This window comes from Arachis ipaensis, chromosome B09 (assembly GCF_000816755.2).
Source record: "Arachis ipaensis cultivar K30076 chromosome B09, Araip1.1, whole genome shotgun sequence".
Classification (NCBI taxonomy): domain Eukaryota; kingdom Viridiplantae; phylum Streptophyta; class Magnoliopsida; order Fabales; family Fabaceae; genus Arachis; species Arachis ipaensis.
This window is the reverse complement of record NC_029793.2, coordinates 5,651,183-5,669,576: the sequence shown is the minus strand read 5'-3', so window position 1 is coordinate 5,669,576 and position 18,394 is coordinate 5,651,183. Positions and strand designations below refer to the sequence as shown.

Genomic DNA, 18,394 nt, shown 5'->3' with positions numbered 1-18,394 from the left:
AAAGTATTTCATTTTCATGTGTTGTTCATATTTAAAGGCTTTTTGCATTGATCTCTCTTCATGTATTAATGCAGCAATAATTCACTGTATAGACACAATTTACATACAATTTTAATAACAAAAAGAAAATACTTTTTACTGTTTTTAACGAAATATTGTTGAATTTATCAACTAATCCTGTCATGTCCAAGTCATTTAAATTCAGATCTTCTTTATTATTGACTATTTAAGGCTCATTTTTTTTGTTATTGGAGGCATGCATGTGATGTGCTGTGTTATGGGGTATAGTGGTGCTAGACCAAGATGTGGACGCAGCCTTTTCTGACTTGTGCTTTAACAAGTCGGACGCGAGTTGTTTTGGAAAGAAAATATCATGGTTAAATCGGATGGTCCGAGTTGCAAAGAGAAAATTTTGAATTTTGGAAGAAGCAAATCGGACCATTCGTGTTGTACAAAAAGGTTTTTTTTTTTTAATAAAATGAAAATCGGACCGTCCGATTTCTCTGGGAGCACTCGTACCGTCCGATTTGTAGTTCCCTGACACCACACGCCTGTAAAACACGCTGCTTCTCCATGTTGCTGTCCTACACCATTACCTTCTCCATAATAAAATTAAAAAGCGACTATTTAAAGGTGGAAGTTCGCATGCAATTGTCTTCATGTGAAATTTGAAATTGCTAGTTGAGAATTGTTAGATAACAATTTAGTTAAACACGTCAAATCATCTAATAGTTCTTAACTAGCAACTTCACATGAAAACAACTACTTCACATGAAAACAACTGCATATGAGTCTTCGCCTTAATTAAAATACTCTTACTGAATTTTTAACTTCAATAGCTTTATTTACATCTCTGTCACTATCATACTATGCGTCTTAGTTAACCATAATTTATAAATCATAAAATCAAAACATTAATTATAAATCCATGTCACATGACTATGACAATAATATATATAAAATTTTCCTGAAACAAGAAGTAAAAATAGATCATAGAAGCAATTAGAAAGTCAAACGTGATAAACTAAGGAGGCCGGCTTTATGATAAGCAAGCCTTAACAAGGACAATAATGCATTACATCAAAATCAAAATTATAAAAATAATCAACAATTAGGAGTTAGAAAATAGAAGTCTAGTGTGATGGATTCATGATCAAAAAAAGAAAAGAATGGGAGACTGGGAGTGCCTAACAAAAGCAATTAAGATGATATCAAATCAAGATCATTTTCATCACTATTTAAATATCATTGTTTAATCTTATTGTTGCACCTCAAAATCACTATTTGACACCAATGCATAACTGAAATTGTTTGCATCATAGTAACAGTAAGCATATCTTATCACTTCTCACAAAATTAGGCGAACATTTTGTGTGGAGAAATTGTAACAGCCATAGCTAGACTTGTATAAGAATAGAGCATTCATATATTTAACAAAAATAATTAAAAAGAAAAAAGAAAGCTAAGATATTTATTCAGTTAACAAGTAATCCAATAAAAATATTACTCTATATTTTGAACTAATACTAGTATAAAATATGGTTTAGATTCAATGTTCTACACACCTAAAGGCTGGAGTGGTAACTCAAAATTTCTGCAGCATATAGAAACAATACAAAGATCAATCATGTGACTAAGATGGAGTCAGCTGATATAGCTAACTAACATGCTCCAATCAGAAGCACTCCGTCAAGGATTCGCCGCCGAACCCAGGCATCGTTTCTACTGACAGTGTCGGCCATTGGCATACATAACTACCTGTCACGATTTCTCACTTTCTTGTAATTTTGATTGGGTGACACTGTAAAACGTAGCGCACGAAAACTGATCTCCTTTTCAAATTCCTAGAACTCTCGGTGCGATATCTAAAAGAGGTTCCAAAGCATTAGGAGCAAACTTTCTGGCAAATAAGAAACATGTGGATGTTGGCTGGCCATTGTAAATACATGTCTGATCTACCTTGATTCTCCTGAAGAAATCTTCCTTGATGTCGTCTTTTCCAAATGTAGCCGGATGAGCACCACCCCTCGACCAGTCCACATAAGTGAGGCTCCGGTTCGCCAAAAGATGAGGCATTGTAATGGTCAACATTGTCTGGAAATAGTGCTCGTCAACATAGCATTTGTGCGGCAAACAGAAGTCTCTGAGCTTTGGATAATAAGTGCTGTCTTCAACTATTCGAATGGCAAGTTTGCGGTTGATTTCAAACCACTGAGACCCCTTACGCCAGTCGCTGATGTTGATCTCGGGTGCCATGCTGTCCTCGTAGCGTCCTCTCCCGTAAGGACCAGGTTCGTCAACTGCTCCCATAAAGCTGTACCATGATCGTGATATGTATCGGTAGATAATGCTGAAGTTCTGGAGAGGAATGCAAGACTCTGATAAAAGGATAAACCATTCATTTGAGATGTCGAGCAATGCGTTAGCAAGCAGCCGTCTTTCGGCATCACACATACTCATCATTCCCCACTCTGCCACCTGTGAAGGAGACAGAAGCTGCTTAGAAATTACTTAAAAACACAAAAATATTCAACCTGAATTCTATTTTTCTAATCTTGGTCTGGAAATAACATTATTAAAATTGGAAAGCAGTGCACTATGAAAGGAACATTTCAAGGAGTTTAAATATCTTGACAAACTTTCTATGATTCTTTGGTTATAGAAGCATGTTCTCCGAATAAATTGCAGGATAATAAGAAAACCATAAAATAGCAGAGTAGCTGACATGTTTGATTGCTAAGTTGAACTACTTTTTCTTGTATAGAAAGCTCCTGAATTGGCCAAGTAACAATGACAAAAGTTTCTCTTTTCATTTCAAGTGTTTCCTATTTTCAACATTTTGTGAAGAGTGAAAACATAAAATGAAAAAGTGAACAATATTATTTTGCTTGTACTGTTTCTCACTTTTTTTTTTCTTCGCAAAGTTCTGAAAACGAAATAACACATAAACCAAATAGGAAAAAAAATCCAAGATAAATCCTATCCCTCCTTGGCAATTGATGCAATATTTAAATATGACTACAATAATGAATGGTGCAGATCAACACTATCCACTTTCCTCCAACACATTATCAAGATTGTTAGAAATCTTGGTTAGCTGGTTGAATTGACCTTCTATCACATCATAAAAAAGGGATGTTGTTTCTAATTGCTACATATAGTAAATTTTGTGCATAAACATAAATGCAACAACCACAACATCATAATGAGGCTGATCAATTCCCCCAGTCTAAGATGGTGTGCTTAGGAAGATGACCAGTTCTCTAGTATATTTTATATCGATAGAGTAACATAATGTGGCTGGAATGTTTACTCTTTCTTAGAAAACTCTATTAAACAGAACAAAGCAAAGGGATTTCCACTCTTACCATGATCTTACTCATGAAGAATATGAAAAATGATTTGTGTCCAAATTGTATCTTATTCCAGTAAAGAAGGCAACACTTAGATCCACATGTTACATAGTTCCAATAAAAAACTTATTGACAAAAATGGCAATATTTCCTGTCTTATGTTCGACATAAAAGTAATAGTTATATTTTATACCAATCAAAATTTGTCTGACAAAATTAGCAACAACCACAAAACTCTTATAACAGATAATGGTGATTAAGTCCATAACTAATTGATAACTAGCATTACATTATAAAGACTAACATTATGCCATTCAGTCATAAACATGTGACATGTTTGAAATTAGATAAAGCAAGCTCATACCTGGCTTGGGATATGCCTCCTATAAAACACCGAGGATGGCGGAAAATCAGGTGTATAAGACGGCAGCGAATGAACATATATAGAATACAGCTGCTCATGGCCTTTAAAGAACTTCTCCCAAAGTGGTGCCATTGGCAAGGGTCCCTTGGTCAAGAACATGAAGGCAATCTTAGGAACTCTTCGAAACGGATAATCTTTAATCCTCGTATCAAAAGAAGCTCTCCAGAAGAGTTCAGTGTCATTCATCTTATGCATCAAATTCACAGGAGGCATAATGAAACTCTCTATTGTTCCTGGTGTCTGAAAACAAGGCCTAAAGGTGGATTGCACCAGAGCAACATTGTGAATACCAAAATGGCGAATCATGTACATACTAAGAAACGAAGCACCTATGCCTATAACCAAAAACAGCAAGAAGAACTGCAGAAGCCTCACAGGGAAGGGCCTAGAAGAACTAATTCTTGCTGCAGAAGGGTCCTTCACTTCCTCCAACCTAGATTGCATTTTGTTTCCTCTATTCTAAGTTTCTAATCTAACCAAATCTAAAAGATCTGTCTACTCTTCTTGTGCCTTCACATACATAACCAAACCTCAAAAGCATCATCAAAATTCTCACCTTTCATGGCAAAACCAGATCAAAAACAAGCATATCATACTATTCTGCCACATGGGTATACCTCCAAAATTGATGAGAATCAATCAAAACCCCCACATACCAATAGATCAAATCCTGCAGCCCCGGATCAAATAAACTCATACAACATGAAAAACCTGGCACCCCACAAAAGCAACAATTGTCTAAATGGTTAAAAACCAAAACTTTCCTTTTCCTATGTTCTTGGCACCAAATATGGTGTATTCAAAAGGGAATAATAAAAACAAAACAAAAAGCAGAGAAACGTGAGAAGCGCATCACCGTGGTGCCATGTTTGAGAGAATAATCCAGCTATATAGAGATAGAGAGAGAGAAAGAGAGTTCAATTAATTCCAAAATGAAAGACGTTTGAGGAACAAAGTAGTGGGTCCCGTTCACACTTTTCTCCTCTCTACAACCGAATTGCGCCAGATTTCAGTGGAAGAGTGTGTGTGTGTGTTTGAGAGAGAGAGAGAGATTATTGTTTTGTTAATCTCTGCAAGCTCTCTAATGGCTCTTACCTTCGGCTCAAACACTAGGCAAAGTAATCGATGGAGCTATCAATAATAATTTGAAAATAGCCCCCGATCACGTTTTTGCTTATTTGCAACTTGGTCCCTGTCTTCTTTTAATCTTCAAACAGAATCACAATTAGTCAGGGTTGGTGATAACGGAATAACGGATCACCGGAAAAAAAAATTTTCTAAATGACTTTGACGTTCGCTAAATTTTTTACTTTTTTTTTAAATAGTTTATAAAAATTAATTTTTAAAAATATTTTTTTAAAAATGATAAAATTTTTCAAAAGTATTTTGAACTTTTGAAAAGCACAAGTATTTTTTCGAAAAATTTTACCAAACCAAGTCTTAGACAATTACTTCAAAAGACAACGAGTCATCAATAAAAAAATATTTTTTTCGGTTCTTGATCTTTATTTATGAGAGACTGATTAACTTCTTTGTCAATATTTTCTCTCTGTATTAATAGTATAAGCTTACATGACATGTTAAACTATAGTTTATCCGTTAAGAATTAACTAGGATTGATAAATTCTTTTTTTTTTAGTCTCGCTGTTTTTTAAAGTAATTGTTAAGGCTTTTTTTTGTTATTTTTTTAAATACATTGGCCAAATTTATTATGTAAACTAAAAAATATTAGTAATTTTTAAATTATTTTTATTTATAAAAATAAATAGAGAATATATTAGTGATTAATGTATGATATAAACATATTCTAAAAAGAGATCATTGACACTTACAAAATTAAATATCAAAAGACAAAATATGTATTTTTTTATTGGAGATCAGACTTCGTAATTTTTCAAAAAAAATTATCAGAGACCGAGATGGATATTCACTCATGGATAACCCTAATCAAATTTATTTATTTATTTGCAACTTGGTCCCGTATATTTTCTAATATTTAATCAGCATCATAGACAAGTTTGGTGGTAAACCCTGAAACAACCTAACATTTTCACAATGATAATGCGAAATGTGAGTAGCCGCTACTAATAGTGGTCATGAGTTGTGTGAAAAAAAAATATAAATAGTGATCAAAATGAAGAAATACTTGGTTGTAATTTTGTGAACGATTGCTTGCTTCTTGTAGGACCACATTACACTTTCTATTTTAATTTAGTAGGTACTAACTATGACAAGGTTTTCATTGTTCACATTCAATGGACATCTTGAAAAGCAACAAATTCTTAATTTCGATTATATAGATTTCATTCCTTTTCGGTTGTGTTCGAAGAACTAGAGTTGATATTAGTTTATTATGGGCATAGATAATCTAATTATCTTGCTAAAACTGATTATATTAATTATGGAGATGCTACACATCCATGTAACCATGTAACCAAATTAGTCCAACACCAAAAAAACTCAATACCATTAAATGAAATGTGAAATACACGTGCTCAATACACACGAAATCGCCCAATGTTTCTTCTCCCCCACGCTTCTTCTTCTTCTTCTTCTTCTTCTTCTTCTTCTTCTTCTTCTTCTTCTTCTCACGCTCATTTACACACGGAGCGTCTTCTTCTTCTTCTTCGCCTTCCTCCTTCTCCTCCTTCTCCTCCTTTTTCGCGTTCCTTCTTCTTTACGTGTTTTCTCCTTATCATCATTCTTTTGTTGTTATTGCTGTTGTATTTTTTGTCTTTTCCTCCTTTGTGAAGAAGCAGTAGAAGGTGAGGAAGAAGAGTTTTGAATAGTTTAGGATGAACTGAACACAGTACTAATGGTGAACCGAATACAGTACTCATGGTGAACCGAACATAGTACTCATGGTGAACCGAAAACAATACAATTGTATAGTACTGAGTAAACGAAACATAATCCATTATATAAAATCAAATTCAAACAGCTTTCTGCAGAATGAACCGAACACAGTACTCATGGTGAACCGAAAATAATACAATTGTATAGTACTGAGTGAACGAAACATAATCCATTATATAAAATCAAATTCAAATAACTCTGCCTACAATTTACATATTATCAATTCAATTCAATTCAGTACACCTCCGTCCATTTAATTTAATTCAAATTAGCAATTGCATTCCATTCAATTCAATTCAAAATTGAATAATCTAAACTTTGTGAGTTTGATTCGTTTCAGAAGAGTAATCCAAATCGCTTTCCTGTTTATCAAAAAATTATGAACCCCTAAACACTGAACCCTAAACCCTAAACACTAAAACCAGAACCCTGATCACTGAATCCTGAACCCATAAACCCTAAAACCTAAACCCTAAATCTTACACCCTAAAACCTAAACCCTACACCCTAAACCCTGAACCCAAACCTTGAACTCTGAACTCTAAACCCTAAACGCTAAACTCTAAACCCTGAACCCGAACCCTAAACACTGAACTTTGAACCCTAAATGCTAAACCCTAAACCCTAAACTCTGAACCCTACCGTAAACCCTAAACCCCTAAAACCCTGAACCCTGAACCCTAAACCCTAAACCCTCAACCATGAACACGGTGAACCGAAATTAATACACGGGACGAACCGAAAGTTTAAAACACACTGAACCCTGAACCCATAAATCTTAAACCCTAAAACCCTAAACCCTGAAATCATATCGTTATTCTTTTGTTGTTGTTGCTGCTGCATTTTTTTGTCTTTTTCTCCTTCTCTCTCTGGTGAAGAAGCAGTAGAAGGTGAGGAAGAAGAGTTTTGAATAGTGTAGAATGAACCGAACACAGTACTTATAGTGAACCGAACACAGTACTCATGGTGAACCGAAATCTTAGTTATGGTGAACCGAAATCTTAATTACGGTGAAACAATTATATAGTGCTTAGGGAAGAAAACAGAACATATTGGTCTAATTTTTGTTAGAATCCTTTCTGCGGACCGAACCGAAAATATGAAAGTGATGAACTGCCTCTTTAGTACTTACCGAACCGAAAAGTTACTCAGAGTTACTCACAATTACTGACACTCACAATTACTCACAGTTACATATTATCAATTGAATTGAATTCAATTCGGATGTAGATCACCTCAGTCCATTCAATTCACTTCAAATAAAATTAGAAATTTCATTCCATTAAATTCGATTCAGAATTTAATAATCTAAACCTCATCAAAATTTTTTTTAGAAGAATCATCAAAATCGCACTCATTCAACTGATTTGAAGTTGATTCATTCATTGTTTCAATTCAAAAGTGCAGATCGAAGAAGAAAACGAAGAAGAAGATGAACGACGAAGATAATTGCGTTGAATCAATCCAAATCCATAATGCAGAGAAGAAAAACGCGAAAGAGGAGAACAATGAATTTAATTAGGTTGAAGAGGTTTACGTTGTATGAAAAAGTTTACGTTGAGAAACGTTGATAACGCAAAATAAAGATTCGTTATATAGGTTATAAGAGGCGCGTGTAAAACAAATAGGGTGTGGGGCGTGGAGTGAAAAACTGAAAATTACTTGGATACCATCCATGTAATCCCATTCCCCATCTACATAATAGTTCTAACTAATTTTTAATTTTCATATGAATAGAGCTACAAGTATCTATCTTATACAAAAACTGCAAGATTTTATACAAAAAGTCTAAATAACACGATGGTGACTTCTTTCGAAATAATGCAATGAGGAGACGCAACGACGAGCCAAAGAAAAAAGCAGTGGACGAGGTGGGAGACGCGACAACAGAGAGGAGAATGGACACGACGGCAGAGTTACAAAAAGGAACGCCGCAAATAGAAATTACGACGCGGTAAGGGTGATGGCACGGTGAGGTGTGACGATGCGGTGAGAAGAGGGACGAGGGGGTGGCTGCAGAGAGGTTGGATGGAGTATGGACAGCTTTAGGGATCTCTGAATTGAAGAGAGGTTATGCAAATAAAGATTAGGAGTTTTGGGTTTCTATATATATGTGTGTGTGAGAAATGACTAAAAAACATATATGAGAAATAAACTATTAAGGATAATTTAAGGAATTCATAAACTTCGGGGAATAGCGGGGACGGGGCGGGGATCCCCGCTCGGGTCCCCACACCTGCTTCAGGGGAATTTTGTCCCCCATCCCCATCCCCGTGGGGAAAATTCCCCACAATCGGATCCCCATTCGGGGCAGTCCCCGCAGGGATCCCCGCGTCTCGGGGAATTTTGCCATCCCTAACCCTTAACTCTCACTAGTTGTGATGTTGATTCAAAATTGCCAAATTGGAGAAAACGTGAGGACCAAGTTGCAAATAAGTAAAAGTATGACGGGGGCTATTTTTTAATTATTGTTGGTTGGCAGCTCCTTGGAATCTCCAAACACTAACTAAAAAATTCAAAAACATGTGGAAACTGGAAAGGGTGGCACTCTTTTATTTATTTATTTATTTTTGAGAATTTGTGAAATGAAATTAAAAAGATGAAAGTATGAAACAGCAGAGTAGTTGGTTAATTGATTAAAACCTAAGGTAAGTTTCACAGATTCTTGTCTGTTAGCTTTGGAGTTAAGATTTTTAAAAATATATATTAAAAAATTGAATAGATAAATTCCACCTAAACTATTAAAAAAGTTACGTTAAATTATTCAGATCCAGATCCATAGTATTTGTATAATCGAAGACCAATTTCATACACCGAGTTAACCTCAGAAACCACTTTATAAAAGCTTAACCTAATGTTAAGAAATTGTAAAATAAATCTTTTTGTAAGGTCCAAATTGCAAATTTTCTATCTAGAAACTTTTCTTCCTGTATTCCATAATTTCAATAGCAAGATCATTATCATCAACAATATCAACATAGATAGCTAATATATGCAGTTTTTGCATCCATATTTACATTTATAATGATTGATTGAAACAACTACAAGTAAAAATTCAATTAAATTAGATACTAAAACTGTAAATAAAATAACATGAATAAACCTAAAGTAGCCACATTTTTCCTATACTATTTTTCTTTTTTAAGCAATATATACTAATAGTCTAATATACTAAAAAAAAAAAATATTGGCAGAGATATTATGATATATACTAAGGGTGTCCATGGATTGGATCGTATCCGCAAATCTGCGGTAATTATTTGCATCCGATCCGCATCTTTTGCGGATCGGATCGCGGATATCTGCTCTACATTTGCGTATCCGATCCGCGGATCTGCAGATCCGCACTATAATAATTAAAAAATAAATAAATATATATATATGATTGGTATTATATTTACTTGTTTGTATGTTTTAGTTAGTAATTATTATTCTTATATTGTATTATTTTATTTTTGTTATTTAGAGAGAGTTTGATTAAAAATATTTTAGGAATAAATAAGTTTAAAAGTACGAAAGAAATATTTTTATCGAATTCTTTTACATAGAAATATGATTAAAAAAAGAAGGTTTAATTATGCGGATATATCCGATATCCGATCCGATCTCATCTGCAAATGTGCGGATCGGATTCAACACTAAAAAGTGCGGATATCATATCCGATCCGATCTGATCCGCAGAGACTCCTATATTTAAGATGATCATGGGTTATTCTCAATTATTTTTCTTCACATATTCATTTTTCAAATAAACCTATTTTTTGTTGATGGACATATGGAGCAGTTTCTAGAGAAAGTAATTTGTTGAAGAAACTAGATTGTTATGTTCCTTTCTCTTAACCTTTTGATGATGGCGACGTTAGTTCAATTTGAAATTCTTAACTAAAAGACAGTGACTAATTATGATGTGCTTGGTGCTAATGAATTAACACATGACACCTATGCATTCTTTGCAAGAAATAGGGATAAGTGTCTTTGAAGTTCTTTCAAGAACAAGTTATATTAGGCATAGTAATAGTAATAATACAGTAAATAATGTAAATTAACTTTTTCTGGCACTACAATTGATCATGTTAAATAATCAAAATAGCATATGATATGTCAATTAGACAATTACCACTTTATTTATATTTTGATCAGCAATATTAACGTGTAACAACGATAGCAAATTCGCCACTTGGTTAGTTTGGATCGGTGGTTTAATTTTCAAGTTTCATTCAAGGGTTATCTTCTTCAATAAAACTAGGTTACTCTTACAATTTTAAAATAACTGTCTATTTTTAATATTTAAGATGATTGTCGTCGCATTTATTTAGTTTTTTTTACTGAATAATCATATATTCATGAAATATTATACTGTTTCTTAAACCCTTTTTTTTTGTCATGAATTTACAATTCTACTTAATTAATAACTGTTACGCAACTGCTTCCTCCTTATCTAATTCCAAGAATTTATAATGATTAGTGTATGAATAGACACTAATTTAGAATTTTATTTTTTATTCATTAAATATGTGTAAAAGAGGAATTGATTCAGATGATAAATAATTTATCACTTATTTAAGATATATATATAGTATTGACTATTGAGTAGCGGTGTTCAAATCCAAAACGATCCAAATTAAACCATTCATTCAATCTAATTCAAATCGAAAACCGATTAAAACCGCACTAATTCGAATTTGATTGGATTTTATTTTTTGCAAACCGCTGGATCGGATTTCGGATTTTGGATTTCGGATCTACTTTTCACAACCGATCAAATCCAATCCAAACCGCACAATATGTTATAATAATATTATTTTATTATTATATTTACAATTATACTTATAACATATACAATTTGTTATATATTTATATATTTTTTAAGTATTATTATTATTTAATAAATATTTTATGTTCAAAATGTGATTTATTTATTTATTGTAACTGACTTATAATTTTATTTCTATTGTTATGTTATCATTGGTTTTTTAAGATATTGTTAAGACTTGTTATGTCATTGTTGGTTATTTAAAATTTAATGTTGAGACTTGATATATGTATTTAATTTTTTTAATTTACAAAACCGCAAATCCAATCCAATCTAAACCGCTCGAAATTAGATCGGATTGGATCGGATTTTTTTAAAAAAATCATCCAATTCAAACCGCACTGCAAGTAAACATAGTGTTCGCAATCGAATAAATTTTTTACTCAAAACCGATCCAAACCGCACCGCAAACACCCCTAGTATTGAGGTATAAAATATAGATATAGAAATATAGATTATTTATCAAACTATTATGGAGATTGGAGTGAATATACGAGAAAAAAAATGGTTATACAATCTGATCGGACAGATTATTAGCGTGTCATTAGTATAAATCAATATATGTATATATCGTATCCAAATTGAAATAGAGTTAACTATCAATCCACTAATTGAAAGATAAAAAAAAATCGACACAAAATTTTATCACTAATTTTTTTATTTTTTAAAAAGATACTCATTCACAATAAAAAAAGTTTTTAAAAAAATCAAAAATTAAAAATAAACAAATTTTATTTTTTTAATAATATTTACAAAAAATTACATCAAAATTAATTTTAAAATTTAAAAAATATATATTTAATATCTATTTTTTTTGTCATGTTTTTAAATTTTTCACAAACTTTTTTATTATTAACATCTTTTAAAGTTATTTTTATTAGTGATGTGAACTTTTGATACCATTCTAGTAGTTTTACTCGTTGGAATACTAGTTAGAGTCAATGGACACAATACATATTGACCATGACCAACTATAATTATAATTATTTCCTTCTTGTATTGATCTTAAATATCCTTGCAGCTGATTCAGTTGCTCATCTAAATAGTAGAAAGACCTCTCATCAAAGGGCTCTCATTTCTAAGATTTTATTTTTAATACAATAAAAATATCGACTCAAATATTTTGTTCACAAAAATAAATACATTGTTTAGTTAAAAAATCTATATAACATCATTTATTGAAAAAACCAAAAGGAGATATGGTATAGTAGTAAAATAGTCAAAAAGCAATTAAGTATAATTGTGAAATTTCACAAGCATAAGCATATGCTGAATCACTGACAAGACTTCACAGATCTGACTGGAAAAAAAAAAAAACCACAAATCCAAAATTCCTCTAGACAGATATATCAAGATTACTCTAATGATCCACAAGCTCTCCGGTACCTGCAAGACTTAGTTTTAATTATATATATTAAAAAATAAAAAAGAAAAAAAAAACAACACAAACCAAAGAGAAAGAAGTAAGGTGGGAAAAGAAAAATTATGAACTCACTTGTGTTGTCTCCTCTTTTTTGCTTTCCTCCTATCAATTGATCAGAATCAGTTCCCAGTTAGTAAATCCAAGAGCTCCACTTTCTTCATCTTTGAGAACCCTTTTAGACCGCGAGATTTAGCGAGTGCCCTCAAATCCACAAGCTTCATCGCGCTCAAATCCTCGTGGTGAACAGCTAGCTCCTCCTCCTCCTCCTCCATGTGCTCATCATGATCGATTTCTTCGGTTTGTTCATGGTCATGAGAATCATCGTTTGACATGTCAGCAATGCCAATATCTGGGAAGAACAACTCATTCTTTGGATCAAGATCAGGCTCTGGCTCATGATCAATATCTGTTTCAGAATCAATCTCCGGTTCATCATCATGCTTCAGACCTAGCTGATCCCGAATGTTCTCTCCAAGCCTACTACTTAGTGGCTCCACATTCGTAACATCCTCATTGTAAGAGACAGGCTGGTATTTTACGCGAGGAACAGGGGATCTTCGTTGGAAATTTGACCTTGGCCTAGTGACAGAGGAGGAGTTTGCTTCTTGGGATTCGTGCCTTGGAGCACTATCCAAATCTGAAAATTTATTACTTCGCCCTCTACTATATTGGCTACTTTCTTGAACCTGTTCCGCACTGTGATCTCTTCCTTTACTTCCTCCACTGCTTCTTTTTACTTGCTCAACCGAGTGTTTCTTCAGTAGTTTGAGGAGCGAATCCACGGTACCATTCTCTTTACTTTTCCCTTGTGAGGTTTCAACCTTCTTTTCTTCTTTATTGGCAGCTCTCTCACGCAGCCTCGCCTGCACCTTCTTGAATAGTTCAACAATCTCCTTCTCTCTAGGACCAGGAGCCGATGTGGTCTGCGATTTACCTGAGGCAGAAAGTGATACCAAAGGTCCATTTTTCAAAGACAACATGTCTTCCTCAAAGCTCTCAAAGCCATCTCTCCCTTCATTGTTCTTGTTCCTGCTTCTGGAGTAGCCAGACCTGTTTTGCCTGGAGAAGTCGGGGTTTCTCCTTGCTTCGCACACAAAAGATGTTTTCAAAGAAGCACACTTTAGCCCCCTAATTTTTACATATGAATGAATTCTGTAATGACCTAGAGATGAGGCAGGAGGATATAGAGCAATTGTTCTTCCAGAAACTCCCGAACACGGGAGATACATTCCTTCTAGCATTCCACAGCCTGCAAACTATCACCATATCAATTCAACCACAACAAAGAGAAAGTTGAGAATAGAAGAAAGTAATTACAATTATGCTCCTCCCTTTCATCTTCTGCAAATATACTATACACTATATTGCCGTGTCCTTTATTTTTGACAACCTAAACTCTCCTCCCCTAAGAGATGAAAATATACTAAACAATAATTTATGCTAATGTGTATGAACTTAGCAAAGATAAGGTTGGTAATGGGTATCCATGGATGCGGGTACCCCTCCCCCACCCCCTGTCCCGTNTTATTTTTCCCGCGAGAAGCGCAGATACCCGCGGGTGTCCATGGATATAACCTTGAAAAAAATTAACAGAACCATAATAATATAATCCAATACAAATCAACCAAATTTAACATATTAAAACACAATATACACAAATTTACCATAATCCACATACAAATAAAATCTCCAACATACACATTAAAAGAAAATAAAATCAAGAGAGTTTCCAACATAATAAAATAACAATTCTTGGCGGTGGATCATAGCTCTGTGTTTCACTTTCACTTGTGAAGGGTGAAAGTTCTTGAGCATTAATGTTCTCATGGATAGACATTGTAAGAACTGAACAAGAATTATACTAAATCAGGTTTTTAAAACAAAAATGAATCTATTTGTGGATAGACAATTAGCTCAGCAATAAGAAAATCATAATAGAACAAACCATACCAAATGAATTAATTTTATAATAAAATCATAGCAGAAACCAAATCAATTAATTTCATGATAAACACAGCAGCATTATTCCATAGTAACATAAAATCACAACAGAAACAGAAGTTACCAAATCAGTTAAAATCAGTTATAGTGATTAGTTTCATAACAAAACAGAGCAGCATTATACCAAATCATAATAAAATCATCAAAAATGCTATTTACACGTTAAATTTAGCCACTATATATTTATGTATAAACTATATTTTTAGTGTATATTTTGTATTTCAATGTGTATCCTGTACAGGTGGCTGATTTTGGTGGTTGATTTTGGTGTAGCCCTAGCATGGTTGTAAAATCATAACAGTAACCAAATCAATTAAAATCAGAGGAGAAAAGACACTTGAGTTACCTAAACAGAGGCCGAGTCACTCGAATTAGGAAAGGAGAAGAGACACGGCGAGGAGCAGAGAAGCAGCGAAGAGACACGGTGGGGAGCAGAGAAGGAACGACAGACAGAAACAGCGAGGACCAGAGAAGCAGCGACGGCGCACGGCAGACACACAATGAAGAGAGATTGAGCTGAGACACGCGGTGAATAGAAGAAGTAAGAGAGAGAGAGAGAGAGAGAGAGAGAGAGCGAGCGGAGAGAAGGAAGCGATCAGGGCTAGGGTTATAAGAGAGCAGAGGACCTACCAAAACTGAGGCGACGGCGGAAGGAGGTGACGAGGCGGTGGAACGAAGGGATAAGAGAAAGGATGAGAGCAGACGGAGAAGAGAGGAATGCCTGGGTTCCTACTCCTAACTAGGGCTTGCCATTGCGTGCTTTTTTTTTTTACTCAAAACGACTTCGTTTTGCTTCTTCTCTCTCATATTATTATATTATTAAACTGGCCTTAAAGCATAAAACAACTAAATCATTTATTAAAAACCATTTAATTTTGGATTTTTTTGTAAATTGAATACTTCTCAATTTTAGACATTTCATCGCATATATCACATACTCATACACAATTAAAAGGTTCTGCCTACTACTTGGTTATTATTAAGATTCGAACCCGAATGCAATAAATTAAGATTCTAATTTATTAGACTGCGTTTGATTTTGAAAAGGTTTAATTATTTTATTGATCCTATAATTTTGTGAAATTTTTAATTAGGTTCATGTATTTTTTTTTTTAATTTTTGCACCAAATTTTTCTTTTAATTTGATTCTTACACTTTTTTTTCTTTTATTTGAGTTTCTACACCAATTTTTTTTTTAAATTAAGCTAATTACTGCTGAGAGGGACTTAATTGAAAAAAAAAATTGGTGTAGAGACACAATTAAAAAGAAAAAAAGTATAGAAACCTAATTGAAAATTTTGCAATATTATAAGGACCAACAGAGTAATTAAACTTTTTGAAAATAGGATAAAACAATATATTAAGAATAAAACATAAATGATAGAGACACAAAAATTAGTGTTCTTATATTTTGTTTGGTGATAAACTAAAACAAATTATAGAAATCCAATTTATTCTCATATTTTTTCATTCAAAAATTTAAAAAGAAAAATATAATAATAAAAATTTTAATTATAAAAAATTAACAAGAATAATGAAAGAAAAATAAAAAATAAATTGTATCTCTATATCTTTCTTGTCAGGAAGAATACAAAATACATTAATTTAGTGTCTCTAAACACAATGTCTCCGTTCATATTTCATATGTCAAATACATTTATGTATTTGCTATAAAACACTCAATTTTATTTTGTAATCTCATAGATTCTAATGACCCGTTTGATTTCTAAGTATTTTTTTTGTTTATTCATTACTTGCAGATATTAGTTTGATTTTATGGACTTAGAAAGGATGGAGGTATGATTTTGCAAGTACATTATATAAAGATATAGCAAGTGAAAATGTGTCGAACAATTTCATGTTCATGAAAAAATTATGGGATGGTTTAGCACCACCGCATGTTGAGCTATTAAACTGGTTTGTTTTGATAGAAAAGTTGTAATCCTAGAGATAAATTATGTAAGTGTTGAATTTTTTCAGCCTCTATAAAAGAATGTTCAATGTGTGGTAAAAAAGTAAAGAATGTATGCCATCTTTTTTTCAGTTGTGACTTAGCATTGAGTCTTTTGGACGATGTACTATATAATATGGGTCTGTATTGAACATGTCCGGGACGAACTAAAAAATGTTTTAAATCATGAATTGCGGCACCAATTCTAACGAGGTATAAACAGTAGTGGGTGCTGAACTTCTTTACAACCACATAGTGTATTTGAAAGCATAAAAACTATAAAATATTTCAAAACAAAAATCTAAATACAAAGGTTATGAACTAGGACATAAAGTATTGAAGTTAAACTTGGGTATAAATAAAGAAGAGTGCATGAGAGGAAAATTTGAAATTCAATATAACTGACTTGAGGAATGGATGAAAGGTATATTTGATTTGTCTGATTTTGGTCTTGATTATTATTATTATAGAATGATTTTATCTTCTTTACTTGCTTTTAAATAGTCGTTTTTTAAATGTGTTAGTCTATTTAGCAATTAATAAAATAATAGTGGAGTTATGTTCTACTTTAAGTCTTTGTAACTGTTGTTGTCCTCATGTCTCTGATAGATTTAGCGGATAATTTTTTATTAGAGAAAAAATATGTAAACAAGAGATGCTATTAGTTCTAAAGTTACGGCAATAAAAATAGAAGATAGTGTATTTTGGAGATTAAATTTCTATTTTTATTTTTTTATTGAATAATTTTATTGTTTTAACAGTCATTGTCAATGTTATTGTCATTGATGATTATTATTAGTTTGAGAAGAATTTTAGCATGTTATTAGTATTTATTAAATTGTGATTTATGTGTGATTTTTTATTATAGGAGATAAGATGACTCTAAAAGTTATTGTTATTTTTTTTGATTAAGCATAAAAGTTGCACCAAGGGAATAAGGGAGCTGCTGCTCCTGCCTAAAGTTTTTAAAAATTATTTCTTTTATTCAATTTATAAGATTACAGAAATTTTTTATATTAAAACAAAATTTATTAATACATTACTTATCAATTTTAAATTTCTTCTATTATCATGTAGCTCTTTTATAATTTTTCAATAAATCAATACTATAAGACTCTTTGTTTTATCAAAGAGAGTTTTTGATATCTATATTTTTATTAATCATATTAGGTAATTTTAGTATATTAAGATTTGTAATCATCTAAATTATGGCAAGACTATGTTGCTTTTTCTGTTTTAAAGAAAAGAAAGTATTATACCATAAAAATAAGATCTGATTTGATCATAGATTTGGACAATACTCATAAAAATAAAAAAAAGTAGTTAATTAGTATAAAAATTAAGTAAAATTAAAATAAAATAAAAAATTACTTTATCTCTTTTTTTTAGGTGAATTATTTTTTTCTCTTTTATTCATTTCTACTCTTAATAAATATTTTAAACATTGATAATATCAAAATATAAAAAGAACATTTACATCCTAATTTAATAATTTTCTGTTTAATTTTAACGAGTCAAGGTCTCTCCTTTTGATAAAATTTTAAAATATTATCTAAAAGAGCAAATAACTGGA

General features: G+C 32.4%; 2 protein-coding genes across 4 annotated transcripts; both read right to left on the bottom strand.

Annotated features, from left to right (window-relative positions):
- On the bottom strand, positions 1,444 to 4,899 carry LOC107619072. The gene is made up of 2 exons (XM_016321279.2): positions 3,718 to 4,899; positions 1,444 to 2,478 (listed from the first exon to the last, which is right to left on the bottom strand). The coding sequence occupies exons 1-2, from the start codon at positions 4,219 to 4,221 to the stop codon at positions 1,837 to 1,839; spliced, it is 1,146 nt and encodes a 381-aa protein (XP_016176765.1). The 5' UTR covers positions 4,222 to 4,899; the 3' UTR covers positions 1,444 to 1,836.
- Positions 12,625 to 15,672, bottom strand: LOC107618467 (rho-N domain-containing protein 1, chloroplastic). 3 transcript variants are annotated; one of them, XM_016320557.2, is made up of 4 exons: positions 15,501 to 15,669; positions 15,217 to 15,386; positions 12,942 to 14,118; positions 12,625 to 12,832 (listed from the first exon to the last, which is right to left on the bottom strand). In XM_016320557.2, the coding sequence occupies exon 3, from the start codon at positions 14,108 to 14,110 to the stop codon at positions 12,989 to 12,991; it is 1,122 nt and encodes a 373-aa protein (XP_016176043.1). In that variant the 5' UTR covers positions 14,111 to 14,118; positions 15,217 to 15,386; positions 15,501 to 15,669; the 3' UTR covers positions 12,625 to 12,832; positions 12,942 to 12,988. The 3 variants fall into 3 exon arrangements, with proteins under 3 accessions (XP_016176043.1, XP_016176042.1, XP_020968217.1); XM_016320556.2 differs by having other exon boundaries at positions 12,942 to 14,125; positions 15,217 to 15,672; XM_021112558.1 differs by lacking the exon at positions 15,217 to 15,386 and having other exon boundaries at positions 15,501 to 15,672.